Source organism: Pholcus phalangioides, unplaced genomic scaffold (assembly GCF_987345545.1).
Source record: "Pholcus phalangioides strain wild (caught in Gottingen) unplaced genomic scaffold, Ppha-v1.0 ptg000017l_1, whole genome shotgun sequence".
NCBI classification, from domain to species: Eukaryota; Metazoa; Arthropoda; class Arachnida; order Araneae; family Pholcidae; genus Pholcus; species Pholcus phalangioides.
This window is the reverse complement of record NW_028301610.1, coordinates 33,562,086-33,589,838: the sequence shown is the minus strand read 5'-3', so window position 1 is coordinate 33,589,838 and position 27,753 is coordinate 33,562,086. Positions and strand designations below refer to the sequence as shown.

The following is a 27,753-nucleotide window of genomic DNA, read 5'->3' as shown; positions in this document are numbered from 1 at the left end:
AAAACAATGGGAAAATTAGGGTCTGCATTGACCCTAGCAGTCTGAATAAAAATCTCAAAAGACGACACCATCCCCTGAACATACTAGAGAAAAAAAAAATCCAAATGGTTTTCATTACTGGATTGTAATAAAGGGTTCTGGCAGCTTAAAGTGACCGCATACACAAGTATCTGACCATGTCAACGCCTTGGGGTAGATAATACTACTTGCAGATACCAATGAAAGCAATACCATCAAAAGACTGGTTATTTGTGGAGATGAAGATTCATCGTGATAATCTTCATCTCCACAAATAACCAGTCTTTAGGTGAATCTTGTATTGACAAGTGCAGAGGACATTTCTATATGCATGTGGCCATCTGGTTGGCCTATGTCATTCACGAGCTATTAGTTGATTGTTGACACCGTCCATGTACGGTGCCTTTCAACATATATATATGCTCCAAGGTTGAAATATTCTATCTGCTTTCATAGCTTAGATGGTAGAGCACTCGTCTGGCAGCGAGAGACCAGGGTTCGAGTCCCTGTGGGGGCAGTGATGCATTTTCTTCCTTGTAATCTTCATCTCCACAAATAACCAGTCTTTCAATGAATCTTGTATCAACAAGTACTTGTTCGAAATGGTGACATAGTGCAATATTCACAGAGATATTAGAATTTGAAAAATGGAGGAAAGTCTGGGGGGAAAAAAAAGCTTTAAATACGGGTAAAACGGGTTTTCCCCCACCTTTCTTCCATTTTTTGAATATCTCTGCAAATATTGCACTTAGAAACAAGGAATTTTACTGGTGGCATCAAGAAAGATGGGGCAACAACTTTGTAATAAAGTTCTTCAGCACAGGGTGTCCGTATAAAAAGTTGTTTTTTATTTTAATAACTATACAACCCCTTGCAACATGAGTGACATATCTACATGAGTACTACATGGTATTTGGATCCTTTCTTTTTTCTAATTGGAAGTATGCCTCTCGGATCGATGGTTCACCAGTAAAATGCCATATGCGCTGTTACCTATGAGCCCTGTATGTACGTCTATTCCCCCCTCCCCCCACATTAAAATATAAAAATATAATATTACACCTGTTTTAGAACATTATCATATCTAACATATAAAAAAATCAAATCATGATCTAGAAACACGATTCTATCATTCCATAAAAATGTAAGTTATGGGCTATATGTATATATAGTTTACTCATAACCTAAAAATCTGACTAAATGACTCTAGCGATGGAAAGGGTAAAAAACCATAGAGAGTGAAATGGATTTTTAAGATAGGGCTAAAAACCGAAATGCGAAAAAAGTATGTAGTTATTAAAATAAAAATGTTAACTTTTATGCGGACCCCGTGCTCAAAAACCGAATTAGAAGGTTGTTGCCCTGTCCCTCCTAATGCCAACAAAAAATATATCTAAGTTTTTACACTGAGATATTCAAATCTGAAAAACTGAGAAAAGTTAAGAAAAAGCAGTGTTAAATATGGGTAAACCGTTTTACCCGCAGATCACCAACCCTAGATGTTTGTTTCCTCTTGAACTTTGTTGTTCTGCCACATGCATGCATGAATTTGTTGTTACACTATAGCTGAGAAGCACTTACTATATAATCTCATTAAGGTTCTCTGAGGGTTCTAGGTATAGGTAGTCTGTAAAGTCTGACACCGTTTTGAGAAAAATATGATGGAAGTAAAATACTACAAGAAAAAGAAAACTGAATTTTTTTTTATAAAACAAAAATTTCAGTAATATAATTAGTTTCCATAGAATTGAAAGTATTTCCCGTAACACTGTAGGTAAGTGTGGTCATTTGTAAAAACTACCGACAATCCATAACAGTTAGCAACTCCGCAATATCTCATCAAGTGAAATGACCCAGTTTACAGTTCTCACACACGAATTCAGATGAGTTTCAATAGTAATTATACATTACAACATACCAATTTTTTCACTACTCCTTGCATGGAGGCTAGGAAAAGAAAAATGAATATCATCTAGAGAAAGCAAGTTGTTAAAACATTAAAGAAAAATAAAATCTAATCTGCTCATGACTTACTTTGGGAAAAAAATAAAGCACATCTAATGCAGTCTTGAAGTCTTCAACATGTTTTGTAGGATTCTTTTCCCCTATATACATCTAAAAAAGATACATAAGCATAACCTATCTGTTACCAATACAGAAAAAAACAGTAAAGCACCACAGCTAATATTTACAAAACATAACCACTGATTCATATAAAGATATTTGTCAATTCATAACAGACAAAATAGAGTTTTATATGCTACTATTTTAAGAGAGGAATTCTCCTCTTACCACAATAACAATATTTCTTTGTTAATCTCTTTCTACATTTCTGTCATGTCATTCCTTTACAGTCACCCTGATTAAACAGTCATTTTTACCAGGTCTCCAAAGGTGCCAGTGTAAAGAGATTCACTGATATTTACTCTATTGGGATTTCGAAATAGACCAGAGGACATTTTCAGTCTGTCATAAACTTTTATTAATTTTTAGCAAAAAAAAAAAGAAGAAAATTTGAGAGTACAGAAAATTTGCATACTCTAATCAAATTTTTACCACCTGATTTAAAATAACAGTAGCCTGTTTTAGTGGCTCGATAAATACAGTGAGGTGAAATATAGTATTCATGAATTTTGTAAAAATATTAACCTTATTTACAATAAGCTTTTCTATCTAGCATATATTATCAGGGAAATCAGCTAAAGACAGATTTTTTACCAGTTTTTTAGAGAATGAATTCATAGTGTCATAAACTTTGAGAACAACAACTTAAAATATAAAATTCCAGTATAATAACTAATGATTTTTTTCTCTTTTTTTGCATTTAAGATGTAAATACAACTATTTTAAGATACTTTTAATAAATCTGAAATACCTCACTTGAATTTTATGGGTTAAAAATTGGCAAAAATTATCTTAAGATAATAGATTCAGGGGTGGGAAGTGATGAAGTCCATTTCTGAGCAGCAAAATATAGGATTCAGAGCAGATATATATAAATTGGAGCATCAAAATTAACTTAAAAGAATATTTTTGTTATCCCCCCCCCTCTTGAAATAAAACAACTGCACTGCCTTTTGTTATCAAACATCTTTTTATCAGCTTGTTTGTTTTTGGTGTTTCAGGCTTCTGAAACCTTGTTTAAAAGAGCAGCTGTCATAAAATTTTCTATTTAAGATGACACTTTTTTTCTTACTAAGGGCACTATTTGCTATCTGGAACAGCAACAGTTTAAATAGGCTAAATATTTTCTATAAGTTTTCAATTTTTTTATACTAAAAGATTATTGCAAAATGGGAGAGAATTTCAGAAGACGCAACATAATGTTTGGCGAATCAGCACTCATAATTTATTTTATTTATGTAATATTGTTGGCCTTTCAAGGTCTATACAAGAGGACGTGGCAGATTTACACACAGATTTTTTGTAAGATTTGACAAGAAATTGGAGATCATGGGGGAGTTAACAATAGTAGAGGGGAGATTGTTCCATTCAACTATGGTATTGGGAAAGAAACAATTTAAAACAATCTGTAGAGGCAACACTAGGTTTAAATTTTTTGGGGTGGTGAAGTCTATTGGAAACATAGGAAGGCTTAGTCAGAATACCAGACACATCAAAATTTAAATGACCATGAATAATCTTGTAAAGCATGGCTAAGCGGGAGATAAGTCTGTGAGTAGCAAGTGGATGGAGATTAAATTCGAGTTCAGATCAGAAACGGAACTAAAAGATGACCAGCAGTTGTGAATAAAGCGGGTGGATTTATTATGGATAGATTCAAGTTTATCAATGTTACTAGAGGTGAGGGTGTCCCAGACCTCAGCTTCATAAGAAAGAACGGGAGAAATATAAGTTTGGTAGCAGAGAAGTCAGGCGTCATGAGTAGAATGTTTGAGGTTGCAGCCAAGGAAAAAAAGTTTGTCGAGACATTTCTGGTAGACCTAATTGATATGATTATTCCAACAGAGGTCAGCCGAGATTATGGCACCCAGATATTGAAATTGAGAAACTTGGGATATGGTTACATTATTGATCGAGTATGAGAACTTGAGGGGAAAGAGTTTGAGTAGCTCTCATGAAAACTGTTTTAGATAGGTTAATAGGCATGTGTCAAAAAAATTACCAGTCTGAGATGGAAACAAGATTATGTTGGAGAGTTTCTTGATTAGACTTGTGATTATTGCACGGTAGACGTCAACAGCAAAAAATCTATAGGTGCAGTTGAAGTTTTCAGGGAGATCTTTTATATATATTAAAAACAATAAAGACGAGAGGACCGCTCCTTGAGTAGAACCTGAATTTACAGTGGCAAAAGGTGAGTCATGATCTTTAAAATGAACAAATTGTTTATGATTTTTTCGGAAAGCTTCTAACCATTTGAGCAATTGTACATTATGACCAAAATTTGAAAGTTCAAGGAGGAGTCTATTGTGCGGAACTTTATCATACGCTTTACAAAAATCCAAGAAGATTATATCGGTTTGTAACTTGTTCTCAATGGCTTTGGAAAGATCATGGATGAAAAGAAACAGTTGGGATGTAGTAAAAAAAGATCTGGTTGATAGTGTTGGTTGGGAAAGAAAAAAGTGAATGGAGTCTAAATGAGCATGGATTTTCTTTGCTATATCATGTTCAAAAATCTTAGAGTAGGATGAAATAATTGATATTGGTAAGTTAAAGGGGTAGGAGAGGGGACCGGATTTGTGAATGGGAAATCGCCAATCTTGCCAATGGGTTATTTGGCGAGATTAGCGATTTGATACCAGCAGGGCTCCCACACAAAAAATTAGAAATAGTAGGACAGGGAGGATACCCCCTTAGGCAACATATACATATATAATCACAGCATAATAAAAAAAATTTCCATGGCACTATTTCAGCATCCTGTAAGATTGACTCAAGCAAAGCAAAATGACAAAAATGACTTGATTAAAAAAACAATTTTTGACCAAAATAGGGTATTAGTAACCACAGATGATTCTTTTGTCTCTCCTTACAATATATATCACATTCTTTTTTTGGAGTCTTCCATAGTCCAGTCTATCAACTCTCTTCAACAATGTACACAGCAAATTTTGAAGACAAGTTTTTTAAGAATGATACTCTTTCAAGACTACTTCCAAAAGCACAGTGTTAAATATGGGACAATTACAAAATCGGATATAAATAAGTCAAGGTGAACCAGATAGTTTTACTGTGTAGTCCATCCTTTTTTTTAAAGGGATTTGTTTACATTTTACTGTTCAATGTCAGTGTAATCATTTTTGAAAAATGGAGCACTTTCATTTTTAGCTCCTCGCTGAGCAATAAATATTGTATTAGTAAATATTGTTTATGCCTCTTCATGACCTAAAAATGCAGAAGACAATTGAATGTTATTGGGTATCATCAGAGTCACAAAACCTAGAATAGGCTTATGTGCCTAACCGCTTTGTTATGCAAACTGTTGTGTCACCTATACACAAAATGTGAACCATAATTTTGAATGATGAATGTTCCTGTCCAAGACCATGAAGTAAACACAAAATTAATATTTTTTCAACCAGGCACACACATACACACACACATAGAAGTTTTTAATCATTACTCCACTTGTTGAACCCTCAAACTAAAATGAAAAATTAATAAACAACCAGCTGATCCACATACAACCCCTCCCCCCAAATAACTTTAAAAAGATACAATTTCTGCTTTGGCATAATCATTAACTGCAATCTACTACATTTGTATTATTTGGCATTATATCAATGATTCCCTCCTCAATTAACCATTTAAATGCCAATGTTCCATAAATGGAAGTTTCTATTTACAAAAATATCAGATAAAAATTGAGAGAGATTCAAACATTTCTGGTTCTTTAACGTATATAGACGAGAGTTAAAAGTATTTTTTGAAATAAATTCTGAAACTTCAGGTTGATATAAACATTTTTGACAGAATTTTGGGGCATTTTTCCCCATTTTGATTCAAATTTACCAAAATTTCAATTTTGAAGTAAATTGAAAATTATTTTGTGTGTTTCTACCACTTAATATATCAATTAAAATAAATCAATTAGTTTCTTTGTACTGATAAACATTAAAGAGCTACATGTGTTCAAAAATGCATGTTACATTTATGGAACATTGGCCTTTCAAGAGAGCAGGAATCTAGGTGCAGTGCGCTGCTTTGATTTAACCGTTCGAACCCCAAGGTGTTGTCATCATTCCACATGTGTATAGGGGCTAATTCTGGGTAATATGACACAGAGGAATGTGCTTTCTGGTGTGGATTGTTTATATTGGGTAAGTACGTTTTTATTCTTGCATTCTTAGAAATGCATACATTAAATTTCAAATCCATGAAAAACAAATTTAGACGATAGATTCAGGGCCGCAACTAGGGTGTGGGGAGCAGGGAGGATCTAGTTCCCCCCCTCGGGCTCTGGACTAGAGGGGGTGCCGAATTAACCCTTTATAACTGCGTCTACATTACACAGGGTGCCAAAATGTGTACTTGCCCCATTTGAGAAAGTATCTAGTTGCAGCCCTAGATAGATGGCACCACCTACTGAACACAAAACACACTGAATGCTGGGCACACACACACACACACTTGAGTTTCACCAACACAAATCTGACATCGCTCCCATATTCAGGAGTGAAAATATGTGGCAGTTAAATGATGACAGATGAGTGATGGACCAACAGGGAGGGAAAATAAAATCATTCTATCATGAAATTGCTTCGCAAGGATTGGTATGAAATCCTTGCTCGTATGAATAGAGAGAATCGGAAGATAAGTGTCTCAGAGAGAGTACTGAGAAAGAGAGAAAACCTCATGTTTTTTTTTAAATTTACATCAGAAGATATTATTGAAAGGGCTAAGATTTTTTTAAAGAAATGAAAAGTCAATCAGAAGGGAATTCATAGATTGATTTATTAGTAAATATATAAATGTGTGCCTCTAACTTTTAATTACAGTGGATCCTGCTTGTAATGCTTTTCAAAAAAACTCATAAAAAAACATTGTATGTAGGAAAACCCTTCAAATTGGAAATCTTAATAAAAATTACTTAAAGTTAGGACCATGAAAATTAGTTGTACTAAGTGGAAAAATGTTCTAAATGGGAACATTATTAGCAGGATCAACTGTATATTTGATTTAGATTTGTTATATGTGCTACATTTCCATATGTTAAATTCTCATTAATGGGCTTTTTTGCAAGCTTTTCCTACTAGTAGACAATGAAAGTAAATGAAACTTTGTATATAAACATGTTTTTAGAGATGAATCAACTGATTCACAGAGAGACCTTCTTCTCCTACCCAGAACATGGCCCGCTGCTGTCTCAACGAAGAGATTAAACAGGTGAAAAAAGACTTGGGGCATGCTGGAAAAAAAATTCAGATATACCACTGAATTATGGGGATGGGGCATACCTTTTTGAAGATAACTTTTTTCGAGAGGGACCCACCTTCACTCAAAAGGGACCCTGATTTTTTGAATTCCCTGGGTCAAGGGACAAAGGTAAATTAAAGTACAGTGGCATCTCTGATCAGCGTTGCTTGCTATCCACTTTAGCAAAGTACAAGGAAATTTTATGCAGTTTACAAAGAGTCACAAAAATCCAAACATTAATCACCATGGACCAAAACAACCCCCCCCCTTCCAGCTCAACCTCAAATTTTTTTTTGTCCCGGGTTCCCCAAGCTCGTTGAAAATTTGGGCGAAATTCAATGAAGAAACAGTAGCTCTAATGGCAAGACAAAACCCTAAAGCAGCTAGTATCGTGGAAATAGATAAATACTTATCTACCACTTTTACCTACACTCTCTGTCTGACCCTTTACTTTGGTGGGATTAAAGAAAGTTAATATACCCCCATTTGTACAAAATAGCAATGAGAAGGCTTTGCATACCAGCCAGCTCAGTTCCTTGTGAAAGTATTTTTTTTAAAGCTGGTCAAATAATGACTGAGAAAAGAAATAGATTACAAACTGACAAGCTAAAATGCAAAAATAAAACTAAAATACTTTTTGCCCAATATAATTCCTTAAACAGTTTAAAAGTGTATGCAAGTATTAAATAGTGTAAATCATTTCAGTAATAATTGATGTAAGTGTAAAATTGCTATTATCATAACATTAGTTTTAATAAATGTTAAGAAGCAGTCAAACGTCCTTGATGACAACAGGAATAAACCTATCTTTAGCAGTGTCCACTACCCAGATGAAAGGCTTGGGTGAAAATAAACCCTCAGTCAATCCTCAAAAAAGATTCTACCGGCCATAAAAAAATAATAATCTGTTCTTAGAAATAGAAAGGTCCCCACACTCTAGGTTCATTCCCAAAGAGTGAAGAACATTCGATTTTCATAGGCAATTAAATTTTGACTTATTGGTAGCTTCACATTCAAAATGAACTATGTAGTTAATTTGAACTAGTTCAATAAAAAGATCTATCTCAAAAGGAACAGTTCCGTAAAAAGAACGACTTTGCCTATCTCTAGTAAAGCCCTTTCAGACTCCAGCAAAAGCCTTCTTTTGGGGCAGAAAATGAGGCTTTCACCTGCACGACAGGTAAGCTTGAGCCGCCCCTGGTTAATTCAAAACTCAGTATTTAAAGCTTGGATAATCTAGGTCCTACTGTACATGTAATACAGAAATCACATATACCTATGGAACAATGATCATGCACAGTCAATTCAATCATTACAGATTTTAAAGCACCATAATAAAAATATGGACCTGAGAAAGAAAATTATGGAGATTGATAGGTACAATAAAAAGTGATAAAATATACTGCTATTTTATTTAGTCCAAACAGTTGATGAAAAGTTCTTGCAAAATTTTTTTTTTTGCAAGAGTCATGATAAAAATGTAATATCATGAGAAAGCTCTGTAATGTTTAAAGAAAATGTCAGATAATAAAATATATTCAAATACACATACGTCAAAAATTAATTACCTCAATAAGTTCTTCTGCCCCATAGAAACGCACTTTTTCAGGGTCAATCTTCTCATTCTATTAAATATATAAAATCACAACAATTCATTACATTATCATACTTCATGGTAAACACATAAAACAATAAACTTTTATCATGTATAACAAGGGGAAAAAAAGAACAAAAGATCATGAACTCAACCTTTTTTTTTTAGAAGTTACTGATTTTCTTTATTATTTTGTTGATCTTTTCCACAAGTCCTTTCTTTTGAATTTTTGTTTCAATCGAATTTAAAAAATTCCATACCGGATATCACACAGTTTGGAGTTTTCATTGTTTTCTTTTTTAAACTTCTTGTAATTGGAAAAAAAAAATCTATACTTCAATCAGATAACACATCATTCCTCCACATACCAGATGCATCACTGTGAAAAAAACTTTGAAAATGACGATCTAATGTCTATTCCACTGATGTTACTCAATGAGTATCATTTCCTTAAAATGCTTTGTAGCACGAGTTTCAATATGGGTTAGACATTCGCATTTCTGACAAAGACTTATGTAGCAAAATGACAGATCCAACCAGCTGATAAACACAGAAAGTGAAAATTTGCGCATTCATGATTCAGGTATGAGGGGAACGATATAACATCTAGACATTAAAGAAAAAACAGTTGAAAATATGGCCATTCAGAATATTGGCACTAGTTCTTTCATCAATGTTCAGAAGGGTTAGCAAGTTTCTTCCAAAACAAAACAAACTGGCAGCAAGAACTTGTTTTTCTTTAACAATTTATCGAATGTATTATATTTATACAAATTGGCACGTTTTTAAGACAAAATTTAATTGGTCGAGGCGTTTCTGCTCTACAATGAAGAGCTGTCATCAGGACCTCGTGGTCAGAAATCACACAAATAAATCGTGGAGGGGTGATGTTTATGCCTGGTCATCCTGAGAATTTGCCTTTGTATCTGTTGAGTCTGAGTGGTCTTTGGATGCGAATTGGGGTGCCATCTGTTACAAACTGTTGAAAATTCTGTCTCGACTGAGGTTAATAAAGCCTGTCCAAGCTGACGAAATAGGTGGCGCGTTCCTTCCATCATTAACGAGGAAATCCTGGCATGTTCTGATGAAGTATCCCTCGAGAAAATTCAGTTCGGAATTATGTGTTGCTTTTTAAAAAAACAGACTTTTCTCAAAATCAAAATTATGTGAAAGTTGCCAACAGTGTTGGGAAATAGCCGAACTATTTGTCTGTCCCTTCTCAACATGCTTTCAGTGTTTGAGAACTCTAATATTCAGATTTCTCCTAGTTTTGCCAATATACCCTTTTTCGCAATTCTTATATGGGATGAAGTAGATACCAGATTTTTGGAGGGTGAGATAGGATCTTTGAGTTGGGAAAAGGTGAATTTATTTGTTGGCTGGAATACTGTATGGAAGTCGAATTTCTTTCAGATAGATGAGGTCATGAAACTTGAAGAATCGAATGGAAGAATGACAGTATTAGAAAACTTTTTTGAGTCAGCTGGGAGCAAGTTCTAGGTGCGTGTCAGGGTCATTTTTTTTAGGATCTTGTCAATGAGAAAAGGTGAAAAACCAGGATTGGAAGCGATGTCACAAAGGATATCGAGCTCATTCTGGAGGGAGGCTGAATCACTGCAAAGTTTTAGTGCTCAATGAACAAAAGAAGAAAATGTCGAAAGTTTCTGATTGGGAGGATGAAAGGATTTTGCATGAGGTGGCATGAAGATAGTGAATGGCTTACGATACACAGATGTATGAAATTCAGTCTGTCTTGTTAATGAGCACGTCGAAAAAAGGAGCATATTTTTTTTTCCTATTTCATAGGTGAATTCAATATGTGGGTCAATATAATTCATAATATTGAGTAACTCAGTGACATTAATATCAGTCTCATCAACTAAGGTGAATGTGTCGTCAACATACCTGATTCAAGGTTTGAAGTGGCGGATTTCCGAAAGTTTTGTTTCGAATAAAATCCAAATATATGTCACAGAGGATAGGCGAGAGTGGGTTGCCCATGGCAAGACCTTCTGTTTGGCGGTAAAACTTTCCAAAAACTGAGAAATAATTGTGTGATACACAAAGTTGAGTGAGTTGATGTATTTCATCGATTTCAAACGAGAAGTGGAATTGTTGCAGACGTTGTTTCAGGAAGAGAATTGCTACGCTGATAGGAATGTCAGTAAACATGGACTTGATATCAAAGTAGTGTTGTCTGGTTGAAGGCTGTGGATGATGGAAACAAATTCTGAGGAATTCTTTACTGTAAGACGATGCTTTTTGCAAGGAGAAGACAAAAGTTCGACGAGGAATTTAACTAGTTGATGCGTGGGTGATCCATTGTAGAGCTGAAACGCGTCAACCATTCGACCAATTAAATTTTATTTGTCTTAAAAACGCATCAATTTGTATAAATTAAAACTCAGGCAGTTCTAATTTTTGTGATAAGAATGTATAATAGTTGAATCATTGAGAAAAACGGTAAAAGTCTGAATTCCACTTTTTTTATGAACTGGTTAGATAAATTGGATTGCATATATTCCTCCGAGTGATCGGACGCACAAAAACCGCTCTCCTGCCGATTTTTTTTTTAACCATCACATTTTTTGAACTTGAATGGATAATACTTGTAATGATTTTCTGAATTCATTACAATTTATTCAATCCTTTAGAATTCTTCTCCATGCTCTGTTTAAGACGTTTAACAGACATATATAGATTTTGTGTTTTTTCTTTCTCCCATTCACATTCAGCATGCCTGCATGCGTGATTTGCAAAAATGAGGGTGATCTGGGACTTGGTCTGAAGTGCATTAAATGTTGGTCATGGTATCACTCCCAGTGCTTGAATCTAACACCCAACTATGTGGAGTCAATGAGCAAAGCCGAAAGAGCACGCTGGAGGTGCATGGCTTGTACGGCAGGGAAGGGGAGAGTTGTTTCTCAGCCATCGTACACCATGTCATCGAACAAAGGGATTTTTCTCTGCTGATAATGATTTACTTTGCTCACAACCTAATGTGACAAACACAGAAACAACAAGTGCTTGTGACATCGAGCAAATTCGCGATACAGAGAAGAAACCCAGGCAACTGGAAAAAAAGCAAAAACCAGCACCCGACAGCACAGAGGGTTCTACGGAGAAGGTGAGTGAAGTGAATATTAACAATCTTAAAAATTTCTTCTCTGGTGATTTTGATTTGAAGGAGGGCTTCCAGCATAAGGCGATACTGTTTTGGGACTTTTTGAAAAGCAATATCTCCCAGCCAACAACCTGGATCTAGCTAAAGAACAAATAAATAACATCGAGGAATCTATTTTTGAACTACAGGATCGCTGTGCAAACCTGGAAAAAAATACCAACAAATTCAGAGGAACATAGTGGCAGAAATAGGTATTTTGATCTCTTTTTGGAGAGAATAAATAGCTTGGAGCGAGTCACTCAATCACAGGTAGAAAAAATAGACGACTTGGAGAACAGAAATCATCGCAACAATATTATAATCAAGGGCATCGAGGAGTCGGAAGCTGACACGGAAACTTGGGAGGATTGCGAGAGACTTGTCACACAGTTCCTGGGCTGTCGGATGGGCTTGAAAAATATTGCTCTACAACGCGAGCATAGACTTGGTGCTAAAAAGTCAAAAAGACATCCAAGGCATATGATATGCTGTCTGCATGACATTAACAAAAAAAAAAAAAATGAAATTTTGCGTGCCGCTTCACAATTGAAACACACCCACTACATCATCTCTGAGGATTACTCTACACGTGTATGACTGGCCAGAGGGAAGCTGTGGGAATTTGCCACTCCTTGAGTGAAGAAGGGTGAATGCTTTAGAATTCGTTTCGATAAACTGTTTTTGAATTCGAAAATATATAAATATGATCACTTTTCGAACACCGTCTGTGAGGATGTAAAACCAAACTAGCAGCCACCGCCACAGAGGGGTCTGTAAATCAGTGGACCTGAATCCCGCAACATGCACACCCAAATTGATGAAAATCACATTAACTAGGATATGGTGAAACCAAGCAGTGTTAATGATGTGGATGAACTGTTCACCTATTACACATACCTATTCAAAAACAGATAACAACATCGATCCTGATAATGTAAATAATTTTTTGATTTCTGTAAATACTGCGAGTGGATCTGATCTATCATTGTTGCATGTGCATGAACATTATAGTGTTCGACTCATGCAGCTTGGACAGCATGGTGCTGATGTGGATGAACGTAAGTTTAAAACAGGCAAACTAGAAGTTAACTCTAGCTCATTCAAATTTATTTCTTATAATATTGCGGGTTTTTAAAATAAATATCATTTTCCAGAATTTTGGAACAAAATATCTAATTTCGAGTTTTTCTTTCTCTGGAATACTGTAGATATACAAACGGAAAAGTTATTTGATGGTTTTATATCTATACAGGAATGTGCAGTAAGGGGAAACAAAATTGGGCAAGCCTTTGGAGGATATATGTTTGGATTTAAGAGAAATTTGGCGAGTGATTTCAAGACACGATTTTTCTTAGTGGTTGAGTTGACGTTGGCTTGTTTTAAATGTATGCTTGCTCCTACAATATTGCGAATGCTCGTTTTTTTTTGTTTTTTTTTAAATAGTAAAGGATTGGAACGTCCATTAAAATTGTAAAACCTTCCCGATATCGTGGAAAAAAACCGAATCTGTAAAAACTCGACCTTGAACATCCCCAGTTTTGTCATCTAGCTACTATGCGGTAGTCACCATTTCACATCGCTAAAATCAGGGGTGTGTAAGCAGAATCGGCTTTTGGAGGGGCACAAGGATCTAATTCTTCACAGATAGTATATAAAAGAAATTTTATTTTATTCCAATATTTTTAATATTTGATATCCGGGGGGGGGGGGGGGAGGGAGGAAGAGGCCCCCTTATAACCTCCCCCCCAAATTCTGCTTTTGGTGGGTGAAAATTTGTGTTTGGAACTTGCGATTGCGCAATGGTAATCGGCTAAAAATGTGATTTTCTAAAGATTTCAAATTTTGAGCTGGCTATTCCTTTGGAAAAACTTCTCGTTGCCACGGCGATCACACAGACCTACAACACAAATATGCATACATTGAACTTCAAATGTACGCATTACCAGTTTGGAGGATAGATGCAGGGCCGCAACTGGGAGGGACAGGGACAGGTGGGCCTGGTGTCCTGGGCTCTGGACTAGAGGGCACCAAAAATTCACCCTTTAAAACTGCTTCTTCTACATTACGTGGGTGTGCCAAAATGTGTGCTTGCCCCGTTTGAGAAAGTATCTAGTTGTGGCGCTAGAGATAGCACCACCTACTGAACACAAAGCAAGCCAAATGCTAGGCACACACATAAGCACACTGTTAAGTTTCTCCAACACAAATCTGATGTAGCTCCCATATTTAGGTGTGAAAATATGTTCCAGTTAAATGGCGACAGATCAGAATGGTGGAACATCAGGGAAGGAAAATAAAATCATTTTACCAGGAAAACCAAAGTATGAATAGGGAATCAGAAGATGAGAAAGGAGAGAGAATATCGATTTGCTTTAAATTTGATCAGAAGATATTGAAAATGCCAAGATATTTTTAACAAAATGTAAAATCAATCAGAAGGGAATTTATACATTGATTATTAGTAAATATATAAATGTGTGCCTTCAACTTTTAATTAAAATGGATCCTGCTGATAACGTTTTTCAAAAACCGTCATAAAAAACATTGCAAATAGAAAAACACTTTAAACAGGATATCTCAATGAGAATTACTTATTGTTAGGACCACAAAAATAATGTTCCGGATAATTTTCCACAAGACTTTGAGATTGCAAAACAAGAAGCGGTTCGACGGACAAACACAGATTTATTTACAGAACAGCAATTTACACGTATTTACAAGCTAACCAGAGAGCTAACAACTTTCTGGCAAAGTTTAAACACGACTGAATGAATCTCCTTGTGCCTCCCATCTTGTGAGCACCACGGTATTTATAAACCGGATAGAAACTTCGAGAAAAAGAACATTCCACAAGATTCTATTTTACAGTTTCCTAGTCGGCAGCGCCACCGTACGGAAGGGTTAAACAAATGTCTGGAATGTTCTAACCAATAGCATCCCCATACGATAAACCGAAACCGGCATCAACCGATTTCGATATTTCTGAGAGCCATCGATCAAATCGTGCCATCTATCACCTACAGATCATAACAATAAGTTGTACTAAGTGGAAAAACATACTGAACGGAAGAAACGTTATAAGCGGGATCAACTGTATATTTGTTTTAGATTTATCACATGTGCGGAATTCCATAGGTTAAATTCTCAGTGCTAATGAGCTTCTTTGCAAGTTTTTCTTACTAGTAGAAATAAAAGTAAATGAACCTTTGGATAGAACATGTTTTTAGAAATGAATTACTTGATTCACAGATACCTTCTCTTACCCAGAACATGACCCACTGCTCAGTCTCCACGAAGAAGTATAAGCAGGTGATCAAAGACCCGGGGCATGTTGGAAGAAAATTCATAGAGATACCAGTGAATTATTAGTGGGCATAATTTTTTTCAAGATAAATTTTTTTTTCAGAGGGACCCACTTTCACTCAAAAAGGACCCAGATTTTTCAAATAACCTGAAAGTCCAGTGGGATCTCTGGATGACCCTTGCAGTACTCCATTGAGTGCTTGGTAAATTCACATCATTTAACAGTACAAATGAACAGATATTTACATTCTCTTTTACGAATCTCCACTTGTTCCATTCTTGTAGATTATTAAGGTAATTCTGTTCTGCTCAATTAAAATCAATTACACAAATTTTGTTGATAGGATTTGGTAAAAAAGTAGGACAAAACCGAGAAAGTAGGACATTTTACAAAAAAGTAGGAAAAGTAGGACGAGTGGGAACCCTGAATAATGTTATCAATTACATCCACTCTGTGTAATAATGTTATCTAGTAAGCTTATTGCTAGTGCGTGTATAATTGAAGGGTGAGCTACTTTTTTTCTCACTACTCGCCAGCGTTTTTACTATCTCCTGGAAGCAGTATAGGTGTGGCTACTTTCCTACCTTACCATAAAAGAGAAAGATGACGATAAAAACAAAACAAAGGGGAAAGAATGAAATGCTCACACATCTAGTGAGTGATTTTACTAGTTGTGTGTAACTGAAACTTGCTGGGGTACTTAAAACCAGTTTGCTTCACACTTTACTTACCGGAGAACAGCTAGTAAACTTGCCTGATGTAATTAAGCCTTAAATAAAAAATTTAAACTCTGCAGGAGGCCATTCTTTAACCAAATTTCATAAATCATATTGGATTCCATTCACCCTAATGTACTCTAAGTAGAAAAATTAACAAAAAAAAAAATTGAATGTTTATTATCAATGTCTTTTTGAATCAATTCCTATTATTTTCAACATGATGCAAAATTTTTTTGCATCATGTTGAAAATGGAAAATGCAAATTGAGTACCCATAAATTGTCATTTCTTGAGATTCATTATTTGTATCATGTTTTCTACAATGCATTTGAGAATTGAAAGTTTTATTTCATGCTCGTGTTATACTGAATACCTTTTTTTTTTTTTTTTTTTATTTAATCATATAAACAAATTATTGAAAACTTACAATAACAACAGTATCAGGCAGCCTTTCAATGTGCAGAATATGATCCAGTTGATAATTTAAGTCTGAAATTAAAAAAAAAAACCATGCTTTAAATATGTTTTGGATATCTCCAAACATCGAGCAAATTAAACATACAGCTCAATAGAGATTTATGATACCAGCAAGTATAATTTATCTTTAAATAATATTCAAAATACATTTCAGGGTATCTAAAATATACTGCAAGGAATATTATGGAACCTTTAAATGACTTTTTCTTATCTTAAAAAATTAACTTAGCTGGACAACCCTTATAGTAAAGGACTGTTAAGAAAATGGGGGGGGGGGAATGAATTGATTGGAGGCTTGTGATCGTATAAGAAAAACCAATTTAAAATAAAAACATTAAATCAATAATTACCCTCTCACTGGTTCAAAGTTAGAGGTGTTTTAATATTGGTGATATTATGCAACACAATTAAAAACAATTCTGAATGCATAATATGGTTTAAGAATCGAAATTGAGAGCTCTTAAAATTAAATTAACAATTTCATGTACCATATTTAGTTGTAATAATAGCAGGGTATTACGTCTAAATTAAGAAAATCTTAGAGGTGAAGATCTGAATCCTCTGACACAGAACAGTTCAGAGGGACGAACGACTCCAGATGCGACATTTCTCAAGGATGAAGCCATGTGCAAAGATGTCCTTGGAGATAGTGGTCCAACCGCTGGGGCGCCATCATATGATTGGAAATCGTGGTCGGAGCGCATTACCGCAATCATTTGCTTCCATCGTGATGACAAATGGATCTCCATTCCACTCAACTATAGTCAGTTCATTTGAGAGTTGGGTGTGTTCACCCACTTCCATACCTTATTTTTTTCATTCACTGCAGTTTAATGCTTTACTTTACTATTTTACTATTTATTTAGGATTATAGGGTATAGTTCCCTTATCTCTGTACATCATCTCAATTACTGGAGCCAAAGTAAAGATGACCTCGCTGGATCACTATGAACCAGAAGGCAGAAAAACTTGTATTTTTTCTCTCTTCCTGCTTGTTCTTTAAGAAAGGTTTTCCTTTGCGCCAAAACAGCCTCTTGGCGATAGCGCACTGGTTTGTTGGCAGGGAAGGTGTGTGACTTAACAGGACAAATAGAAAATTTCTCCATAATTAAATCCCTAATTTCAAAAACCCCCATAAATGACTGAAAATTTTAATTGATTTTATACTGGTTTCTTTTAGTTGATTGATTGAAACTTTGCTTGATGTAGATATCAGCTAAATAATGATTTGTATATCTCTGGTTTGGCATCCTTGAAATATTCATTTAGTACACAGAAACCAGGAAAGGGGGTAGGTAGAGAGAGAACACAAATTTGTTCATCACCAACATACAGGTGTTTTGCGAAAAATGCAAGGAAACAGGGTTTGATTGTTGATGGTGGTGACTGTGAAGTAAAGATGCATTGACAACGTATATATACAACTCACTGTTTGTAAATTCGTATACCGTATTTACCGATTCGTTGGGGGGTTTCGCGGGGGGGGGGGTGCATGTGGGGTGTAGCAGTAGTAGGTAGGGGCTCGGGGATCCATGATGTTCTTAAGTCAGCCACCTCGTTGGGCAATTTGCCTGTTGTGGCGTTGTATTTGTATTTGTATTTGTATTTGTATAAATTATGATTGAATAAACTGGTGGTTTGCGAAATAGTACTATATCATTGACGAGGCCATTCTGAGTCAACAGTCAATCGAACTTTACTTCAGCTAACTCTTCTGTTTTTCTACTACTTTTCTCTTTGCAATATCAACAAAATGGAAAAAGATTATGCTTGACAGTAGATTGGGGGGGGGGGGAAATTGAGGTGCAAACTCTTAGAAAAAAAAGAAATTGTCGAAAAGTACGGGAGTCCGAAAAAGTCATTCAGTACTCTAATCAAAGATCAACAAAAAATCATTTCTGAAACATGGGATTCAAGTCATTCCACCTTCACTAAAATATTTCAGAGAAGCAAGATTTTCATGCTGTTATCTTGCAAAAATGTTTCAAATTTTACGTTAACCAAGATGATGTGATCAAGCGAATACAAATATTTTTTTAAATCACCAATAAAGGTGATTGACTAACTTGTTTATTTGGATATTATGCCGAGGTGAACTCAGAAAGAAAAGTCACCTGGTCTCCGCCAGGACTAGAACCCAGGCCCTCTTGCGAACCAGGCAAGCATGCTACTACTAATCATACCACTGGAGACACCACAATGGTTTCCTTATTTCATGCATGAGGTCATGTCTCTAGTGGTCTCGATGGTAGCATACTTGCCCGTGTTGCAGGAGGGCCTGAATTCATGTCCCGGGAGAGACCAGATGAATTTTCTTTCAGAGTACACCTCAGAATGATAGAGGAAAATATCTTTCCTTGATATCTTGGGCTTAAAAAAAAGCTGTCTATCTCTCCTTAACTTGTTTTTTATTTCCTGCAATTTTCATTGTCTCTCCTATTTACCAACTTTCCATTTTACGAACAATAATCAAAAAAGTCCCATGAGCTTGTAAAAATGAGCGTTGACTATAGATATAAAATATTTCTCTTCCGGGTTCATGAGAGAGGGAAAAAAACATGGACAAGATGAGAGAGTATGTGTATGAAATACCTTTCTCACAATATTGCAATATAGCACCAGTGTTGTGCCTAAAAAAATGATAGAACACTTTTACAATTACAGTTTAAATTCACCGGATAAGAAGTGTTGAACTGGAACATAAAATTTATGTCATGTTCTAGAGAGATTTTTTTCTATAACTGAGAGGTTGATGCTCAGTGCAGGGACACCACACAACAGTAGACACAGGCTTTGTGTGGCTGTCTTGTCTTTATCTCTCTTGCACAATCAGAAATCATTTTTCCAGTTGGGGGGGAAAATTCTGACAAGAACTTACTCAGTTGAGAACCGGCAAAACCTTTACATGTTCTCTGTACATTGAGCAGAGTTATTTGTTTGATGGGAAGTAAGAAACTGGGAAATGAATATTATATTGGTATTTTTTAATTTTGTGTACAGCATTTAAGCTGGATTCTCATTAATTACAGCAATTTGAATAATCAGACAAAAAACCTATTGACAAAGAGGAAAAGAGATAAGTTGAATTGGTAGCTTACCACATTTGGTGAATGTTTCATCAAATGAATAATTTCACGATTCTGTACAATGACAATCAATACAAATGCTTAAAGCATAGGACTAGACTCACCCAGTTGTGGATATCTCCTTCAGCCCAGTTTTCTTAAAAAAAATTTCCCTGACTTTTCCAGTCAAATTTTCAAAGAACTCAAGGTAATTTTTCAATCAAAAATTTAATATACAATCGGCCCTACATATCCGCTGGAGTTACGTTCTCTGGGTGACAGCGAATAACCGAAACCATAAGTTTTTTGTTTATCTCGTTTATTGAACATCATGAGAAGAGCAGGGTGACACAGAGTTAGAAGGGAATGCAAAAGAAGGTGCAGTTGTTTTTAGCGATGTTTTCTGAAAGAACACTGATTTCTGTTTGCCGTCTCTTCTTCACATTATCAAGTATGTTGTGATATGTTGACAAGGCTTCCTCTAATTTTTCTACACGTGATGAACGCACCGTAGAGGGATCTATGTCATGAAAATAATCTATTGCTGGTTTGAACTTGCAAAGCCTTTCTGCTATGTTACGAAAGGTGAACTTGTCTTCCACTTCTTTATCTTTGTTCTTCATCTGGAACCGCTTCAGGAGCAGTCAGCTGCATTAATTCCTACTCGGTCAATGCCTTTGAATTGCAATTAATTAGCTATTCAACTTCCTCTATATCCATATCATTGAACCCTTTTCTCCACCTACCTGTTTTGCTAACGTGACAATGTCTTTTACAATCTCTTCATCTGGTTCTATGAAAATGGTTGTGTCCAGGAGCGCACATTGTGGCCAAAGGTTAATCCAACCGGAGTTGACTGTTTCTCTCTTAAGAGCTGCCACGGCTCTAGTGATGACAGTAATGGCATCAGCGATAGTGTAATTCTTCCATACTTTCAAGATATTTTCTGCATTTGCATCTTCTATTGCGTAAACAATCATCTCCATTGCGTGATGTGTATAGTGAGCCTTGAATGCTTGCATTTTTGACCACTTCAATCCTCAGCCTACTCAAAATTCAGGTTTTTATCCGCTCATTCTAGATTGAAAACAGTTTTCTTACCACTCATCATTTTCAAATAGAAAATACCCACATGGAAATCATAATATATACATGCTTCATCTGGCATTGCTCACTGAAGTCACCTCAAGAAATTATTGCTACTGAGCTTTCCTAATACTTTTTATGCATGGCTTTCTACCATGTACAGTTACGATAAGCTTTTGGTATGCACTACTAAGTTTTCTTTGTATGCAGTTAGGATAAGGTTGCAGCAATACACTTTTCTGCACTGACTTATGAAATCATCATTTCTCTGAGACAGTTTCTACATTTATTTTTTGTTTCATTGCAACAATTTACCAGGCAGTGGCATAGCCGGGGGAGCAGGGTGAGCGATTGCTCTCCTAATCAAAATTTTGCATACATTGTTACCTATTCTCCTAAATGACTTGATCTCCAAAAAACATTTGATAACATTTTATTTTGCTACCTTCATTAACTGAACTAAAGAGTGATAAAAAAAATCCATCTATACATGCACGTGCTTCTTGCAGTTTGACATTGATTGGGGTTGTACTATTCATTTGAGAGAAGAAAAAGAAAAAGTGGAGATTTTTTTCATTACCATTTTTGAAAATTGCTCTCAAGCCCTTCAAATTCAAGCATGTTCCGAGCAAGCCCCTGTTCCCGCCTTTATTGAAAGACAAAATCTTGCCCGCTTATTGGGGTAAATTTTTTCTGTTCGCTTATTGGTTATTCTTGGTAGAGCTCCTAGAAATGCTTTCCATGGGTGCCTCAATTCTGAGGATGATGTTCACCAAATGCTAATTCTGTTGTGAAAGGCCATCAAGGCCTTCTGAAGAAAACAGGTGTGGGAACCTATTGTGGAGAGACCATTGAACCTATGAAGTAATAGCTTTGATTCAAGCTCCAAGAAGTACCACCATTTCTTTGGGCGCCTTAGGTACAGCTTGAGCTCCTAGAAATACCACCTTATGTAAAGGAGAATTGCCTAGAAATGCCACGTTACCTGTAGGTGCCTTGGCAAGAGCTACTAGCTTGTGTACAGGGCAGTGTCAAAAAACTAGGAAAAATTAGAAAACAGCTGAGCTTTTGAGACCTAGAAAACCCAAGGTAAAACACGAAAGGGGTTCGAGAAGACTTTTTTTTAACCTCTTGAGCAGCAGTTAGAAATCACTAAACCTTACTTCAAAATGCCATATCTTTTTTAATGAAGCACACTTTATTCCAATTTTCTGCAGGTGAAAAATAAGGGGTATAGGGAGAAGTTTTCAACTGAGAAATCAACTTTACAGTTTCTTAACCTTAAACAGTTTCTCCAAACGAAGCCGGTAGACCAGCAAACAAAATTATTTCAATCGATTCATACACCTGTCACTTTCACTTCGATTTGGAAGATGGACATTGTCTGATGCATATTAAATGTTTGAAATGCCATACATAAATGTATTTTTGACATATACAAAAATTTCTGGCATGCACCAATTCGTTTGAAATTCCTAAGCAGTGGTTCCCAAACCTTTTTGTATTCATGCATAGGCGGAGATACACTTGGAAGTCTGGGGGGGGGGGGGGGGGCAAAGTCATTATTGCTGGAGGGGGGACGATGATATCAATTCATATACATACACTAGATCTGCCCACTCCACTTTTGATGATGGGGGGCAATGCCCCCCACGCCCTCCCTCGTATCTCCGCCCATGGATTCATGATACCCTTTAGTTGTGCGTATGCAATCTAGTAGCATGTGATAGCCACTGTGCGATTGTGTAGGCATCATGGACTCGCATCGTGATGATCCAGGTTTGAATCCTACCAGCAAGACAGTGGTAGTTAACTGCAGTGAGTTTTTTTTTCAGTTTCCCAACTTTGAGGTATGAATGCCAACCAATCTTTTGTTTGAAAACTTCTCCCGCAGAGAGCAGGCAGGCTATTAATGCGGTATTTGCATAACTTCAGACATCTGCCAGTTTTACTTTTAATATGGGAAACGCAGATAGCAAAACTTCTCGAATACAAACCACACATAACTATGACATGCATAATATAAGAAACAACTTTCTGGCATGCACAAATTTGTTAGAAATTCTATAGAGACATGTTTTGGATGTACGAATGAGTAGTAGTGTATATGTGATATATGCTTACAATAAGAGTGTAACATGATGAAAGCGATTGAATAAAAGATTTTTTTTTGTACTTTCATATCTTGGATTAATTTTGGAGAGAATATATATTTATTTTTATTCTCCATCATTTTTTATATATTTTCATCTAAATTTTTTTCCAACCACCTTTTTGGATGATTTCTCAGTTGTGTTTTCGGTGTTTGTATTTGCATAAGAACATAAAATATAATTAACATTTTTTAAATTAATAAAAAATTTAAATTATTTTTCAATTGATTAACTTATTTTATTTGAAAAATAACATCAAGTAAAAATATAAAACAAATTTAACTTGATTTTTCAAATTGAAAAAAATTTGCGCCTAGAGCAGGAACAAAAATGGAACGTTTCTGAATTTCGCTCCCCCCATTAATCAAAACCTAGCTACGCCACTGCTTGTAGGTCTGTTGTCAGAAATTTTCAGGTTTCGGAACAAAAATAACCTATTTTCCCTAACTTTTTTTAATAGAAATGTTTTTCCCCGACAGCTCTAGGTTGTCCTGGTTTTCCTTGACCTGTACGAACTCTGTTATGGTAGAGCCAATGGTAATCTGCAGTGAGAACTCTGGCCAGACTGTTGTTGCTGTAATGAGTATTTTTTTAAACTATAAAAGGTTCATATTTGCACCTTGAAGTTGGAGAACTTTGACTGCCCATGTGATCAAAGGGAATCTAATTCATGTTTTTGTACTATTAACCAATCACAATGCTTGTATGACTACACAGCGGCTGCTGTGAGATAGGGCAAAGATACCTCAAAATACACTGCTGGCCACCGTAAATGCAACACCCTGAAGGAAGCATGCAAATAATATGAAATTTACAACATGCATTAGCGGAGGTGAGATATGCAAATGATTAGAATTTCAGCGCAGACACACATCACGCGCGCCTGTGGCGCCACTTCAAAGCGCTATTTAAGGCTTGGAGATTTCGACGATTTGAAGTACGGCAATTGTGTTTTTCTTGTGGTTTTTTTCAAAAAAACGATCAATTATGCCTCGTAGAAAACAGCGATCATCTTTTGATCAAGTATCCGAGTTCGACAGAGGAAGGATAGTGGCCTACCGAGATTGTGGATTATCTTTCAGGGAAATCGGTAGTCGTGTTGGACGAACCCAAACAACCGTAATGCGGATATGTGATCGTTGGATGCAGGAGGGTACGACGGACCGACGTGTTCGATCGCATCCACCTCAGTGCACCACTTCACGTGATGACAGGCGTATTGTGCGTATGGCAGTGACGGATCGCTCAGCCACATCACGAACCATAGCACAGCACATTCAGTCTGTACCGCATCATCCAGTGTCTGTGCGTACCATTCGACGCCGTTTACAGCAGAGTGGTCTGTCCGCAAGACGTCCATTGCTTCGTCTACCCTTGACGCAGAACCACAGACGTCTCCGCCGCCAATGGTGCGATGAAAGAAGGATGTGGACGGCACAATGGAATGAAATTGTCTTTACTGACGAGTCACGCTTCTGTCTGCAACACCACGATGGTCGGATTCGAGTCTGGAGACACCGTGGAGAGAGGATGCTGAACAGCTGCGTTAAGCACCGCCACACTGGTCCTGCATCGGGTATTATGGTATGGGGCGGTATTGGATATCACTCTCGCACTCCTCTAGTACGCATTGCCGGTACTTTAAAAAACCAGCGCTACATCTCCGAGGTGTTGGAGCCAGTTGTCCTTCCTTACCTTCAGGGCTTGCCCACAGTCATATTTCAACAGGATAATGCGCGACCACACGGGGCACGCATTGTCCGAAGGTTCTTCGTCAATTTCCAGATTGAATTGCGTCCCTGGCCAGCTCGCTCTCCGGATCTTTCGCTGATGGAAAACATGTGGTCCATGGTTGCTCAACGATTGACCCAGATTACATCCCCAGCTGCCACACCAGATCAACTTTGGCAACGCGTGGAAGCTGCTTGGTCTGCTGTACCCCAAGAACACATCCAAAGTCTCTTTGAATCAATGCCGAGGCGTGTGGCAGCGGTGATCTCCAACAATGGCGGCTACTCTGGCTACTGATTTTGGCAGGAACCACACTTCACAGAAGTCTATAAATTTAATCATTTGATGCTTGGTCAACATGTTATCTACAAAATAAATATTGTTGCGATATCTCTTGTCTTTCTTGGTGTTGCAATTTGGGTGGCCAGCAGTGTATTTGAAATTCAAATGCAGCATACAATGGTGCTTTCCACAGTTTTGATTACATATGATATCTGAAAGTTTAAGAATTAAACAAAATTATGATTTTCACATAATCAAAAACAAAGAGGGAAGAAATTCAGAGGTCTTCTACATAATCATGAAGATGGTCTAATTATGTATCTCAAATGAACATTTTATCTTACTCTTACAGTAGAATAGTTTTTCGGTTGTATTGCTAGGTTCAATGGAACTCCTCACCCGTCTAAGTTACTTTTGGTACACTTGCTGACTGATTTCCATTCGATTCACTGGGACTGGCGCTATATTTTAACCAACATAAAAAAGTAGAAATATGTATCCATTGCTCAATGCTGTTACCTTTACATGTTGATAGACTCAATGTATTTGTTTCTGGAAGTGAAACATTCCATGAGTATCTCTCATTACAGACAGTAGAATACTCTTACTCAGCATGTTAAAGCCAGTTTATTTATTTATGGTATGAGGTGATTATCAAATTCAGAGGAATGATGCAATATGTTAATACAAGGCTAGACTAATCAGAAAAAAAATTAGGCAGCACCAAAATTTTTAGGAGCCAAACAAATTTCTTTTTAGAAAAACTATCAGAAGTAATCTTTTTCCTTCCCTTCCAAGGAATTAGTGACTTCTTTCTACATTAGTGTTATTTTCCAGCACATATCATCCCCCCTTATGCTAGAAACACAAATGGGAAAAATTTCTAAAACATTGGAGATGACATTTGAATGTTTACTCTATCCATGTTATTCTATGAATATTAGGAGAGAGGTCAAGCGGGCACGGTGATGAAATCCAAGGTAACCACCGATAACCGAGACAAATTCTTTACAGAAATAATCGATGAAAACTGAAACCGATGATAATCGAAGTCAACGAAAACAGAGGTATTACTGTACTACTATATGTAATCGTACTATTATAAATGAAAGTATGAGATATATGTATGTGTACATAAAATTTATAATTAACATTATATTACATTACATTTACTCCATGCATGTTTTACAGATGTATTTAATTTTGCTTACACATTTTCTGCAAACAGTCTTTTTACATTCTGTACAGGTGTTGTTGGTTTTGTTTCTGTTGCAATATCTCATTTGGCAAGACTTTCAACCTTGTGGAGTATTTGGCAATGAACAATCATTGTTTTGTTGGTCTTCTTTTTCCTTTACCGGCAAATTCTTCGGACAATTGGAAAAGAAAATCCTTTATGGATAAATTTGATCCAGTACATTCTTTGTACAGAATCCATACATTTGTTGCTGCTAAATCATTTGCATAGAATAAGGAAATGCTCTGCTCATTTGCATAGTGTACCCTAAGACAGCAATTCACAGATTGAATTTTGTTAGTTTTTCCGATGGTTATCTGTTTTCTGCATCAGGGTCTTCCAACACAAATACGTAGCGCATAAACAGAGCTAATTTCCTGGCGTTAACGCTTATTTTACTAATGTATTAAATTTACCTGTATCAGTAGAGATAGGTATACCACATAGAGAACTTCAAAATTAGAAGGCTTTCAAGAAGACAAATTTTGATAGGTACTCATCTCGTTAACTGAATAAAAGTCAGTACAAGTGGCAGAGAAAAACCTAAACGGTTTCGATAATTTCAATCATGAAGTTTGAAATGGGTAAAAAAAAAAAAGACCCATCCAGTAAACCTAGTGTCAAAATGTTTTTAATGTGTTTCTCCATACACATTTGCTTTTCTGATGAAACTTAGCAAAATGAGACCCAACTACTAATAAATCAAAAAAGTGAAAATTTGCACATTCATGTATTTAGCATGGGGGAGGGGGGAACTATACGTAATTCTCATATACACTCATGTCCATAAATTAAGGATAATTCAGAATCACACGGAAATCTAAATCTAAAGTAAAAATTTCACCAGTAGAATTATCACACACATCTGCAAGAATGATATGCTAATTTCAGGAAGCCACCAGATGATGCCGATAGTACATCACAATGACGAGAGTGTAAGAGGGGGGTATATAAGGAATGGGGGCAAAGGAGTAAAATTGTTCACGAGAGTTCTGTAAGGCGTCAGATGTGTTCCGCTCACGGCAACTCACTGTCGGCAGCGATGTGGACATCGTCACAGTGGGCTTGTGTGATGTTTTCCGACAAGTCCAGGTTTAGCTTGCAGTCTGATTCCCGTCGGACTTTCATATGGAGAACGCCAGGTACCCGTTACCACCAAGACAACATCATTGAACGACACCGTTACGGTGGTGCAGCATTGCTCGTTTGGGGTGGAATTATACTGGGTTCCAGAACAGATCTGCATGTTCAAACCGGAACCATGAAAGCCCAAATTTATCGGGACATCATTCTGGAACAACATGTACGTTTGTGTAGGGGTGCCATGAGCGCAGAATTTGTGTTTATGGATGACAACGCCCGTTCTCACTGAGCAAACATCGTAAACGAATGCCTTGAATCTGAGGATATAACCCGTATGGAATGGCCAGCATTCTCACCTGACTTGAATCCGATGGAGCATATGTGGGACATGCTTGGCCGACGAGTTGCAGCCCGTCAACCACCTCCTACATGTGTACCGGAACTTCGGAGAGCATTGCT

General features: G+C 36.5%; 1 protein-coding gene across 3 annotated transcripts in view; it reads right to left on the bottom strand.

Annotated features, from left to right (window-relative positions):
• Nucleotides 1–27,753, bottom strand: part of LOC149072936 (nuclear pore complex protein Nup133-like) — a 335,975-nt gene that overhangs the window by 34,917 nt on the left and 273,305 nt on the right. For all 3 annotated transcript variants that reach the window (XM_089246206.1, XM_089246208.1, XM_089246207.1), the window contains exons 29-31: nucleotides 16,608–16,669; nucleotides 8,970–9,026; nucleotides 2,053–2,133 (exon numbers count right to left, since the gene is read on the bottom strand). In XM_089246206.1, the coding sequence (XP_089102332.1) occupies nucleotides 2,053–2,133; nucleotides 8,970–9,026; nucleotides 16,608–16,669 (200 nt within the window). The remainder of the gene's footprint in view (nucleotides 1–2,052; nucleotides 2,134–8,969; nucleotides 9,027–16,607; nucleotides 16,670–27,753) is intronic.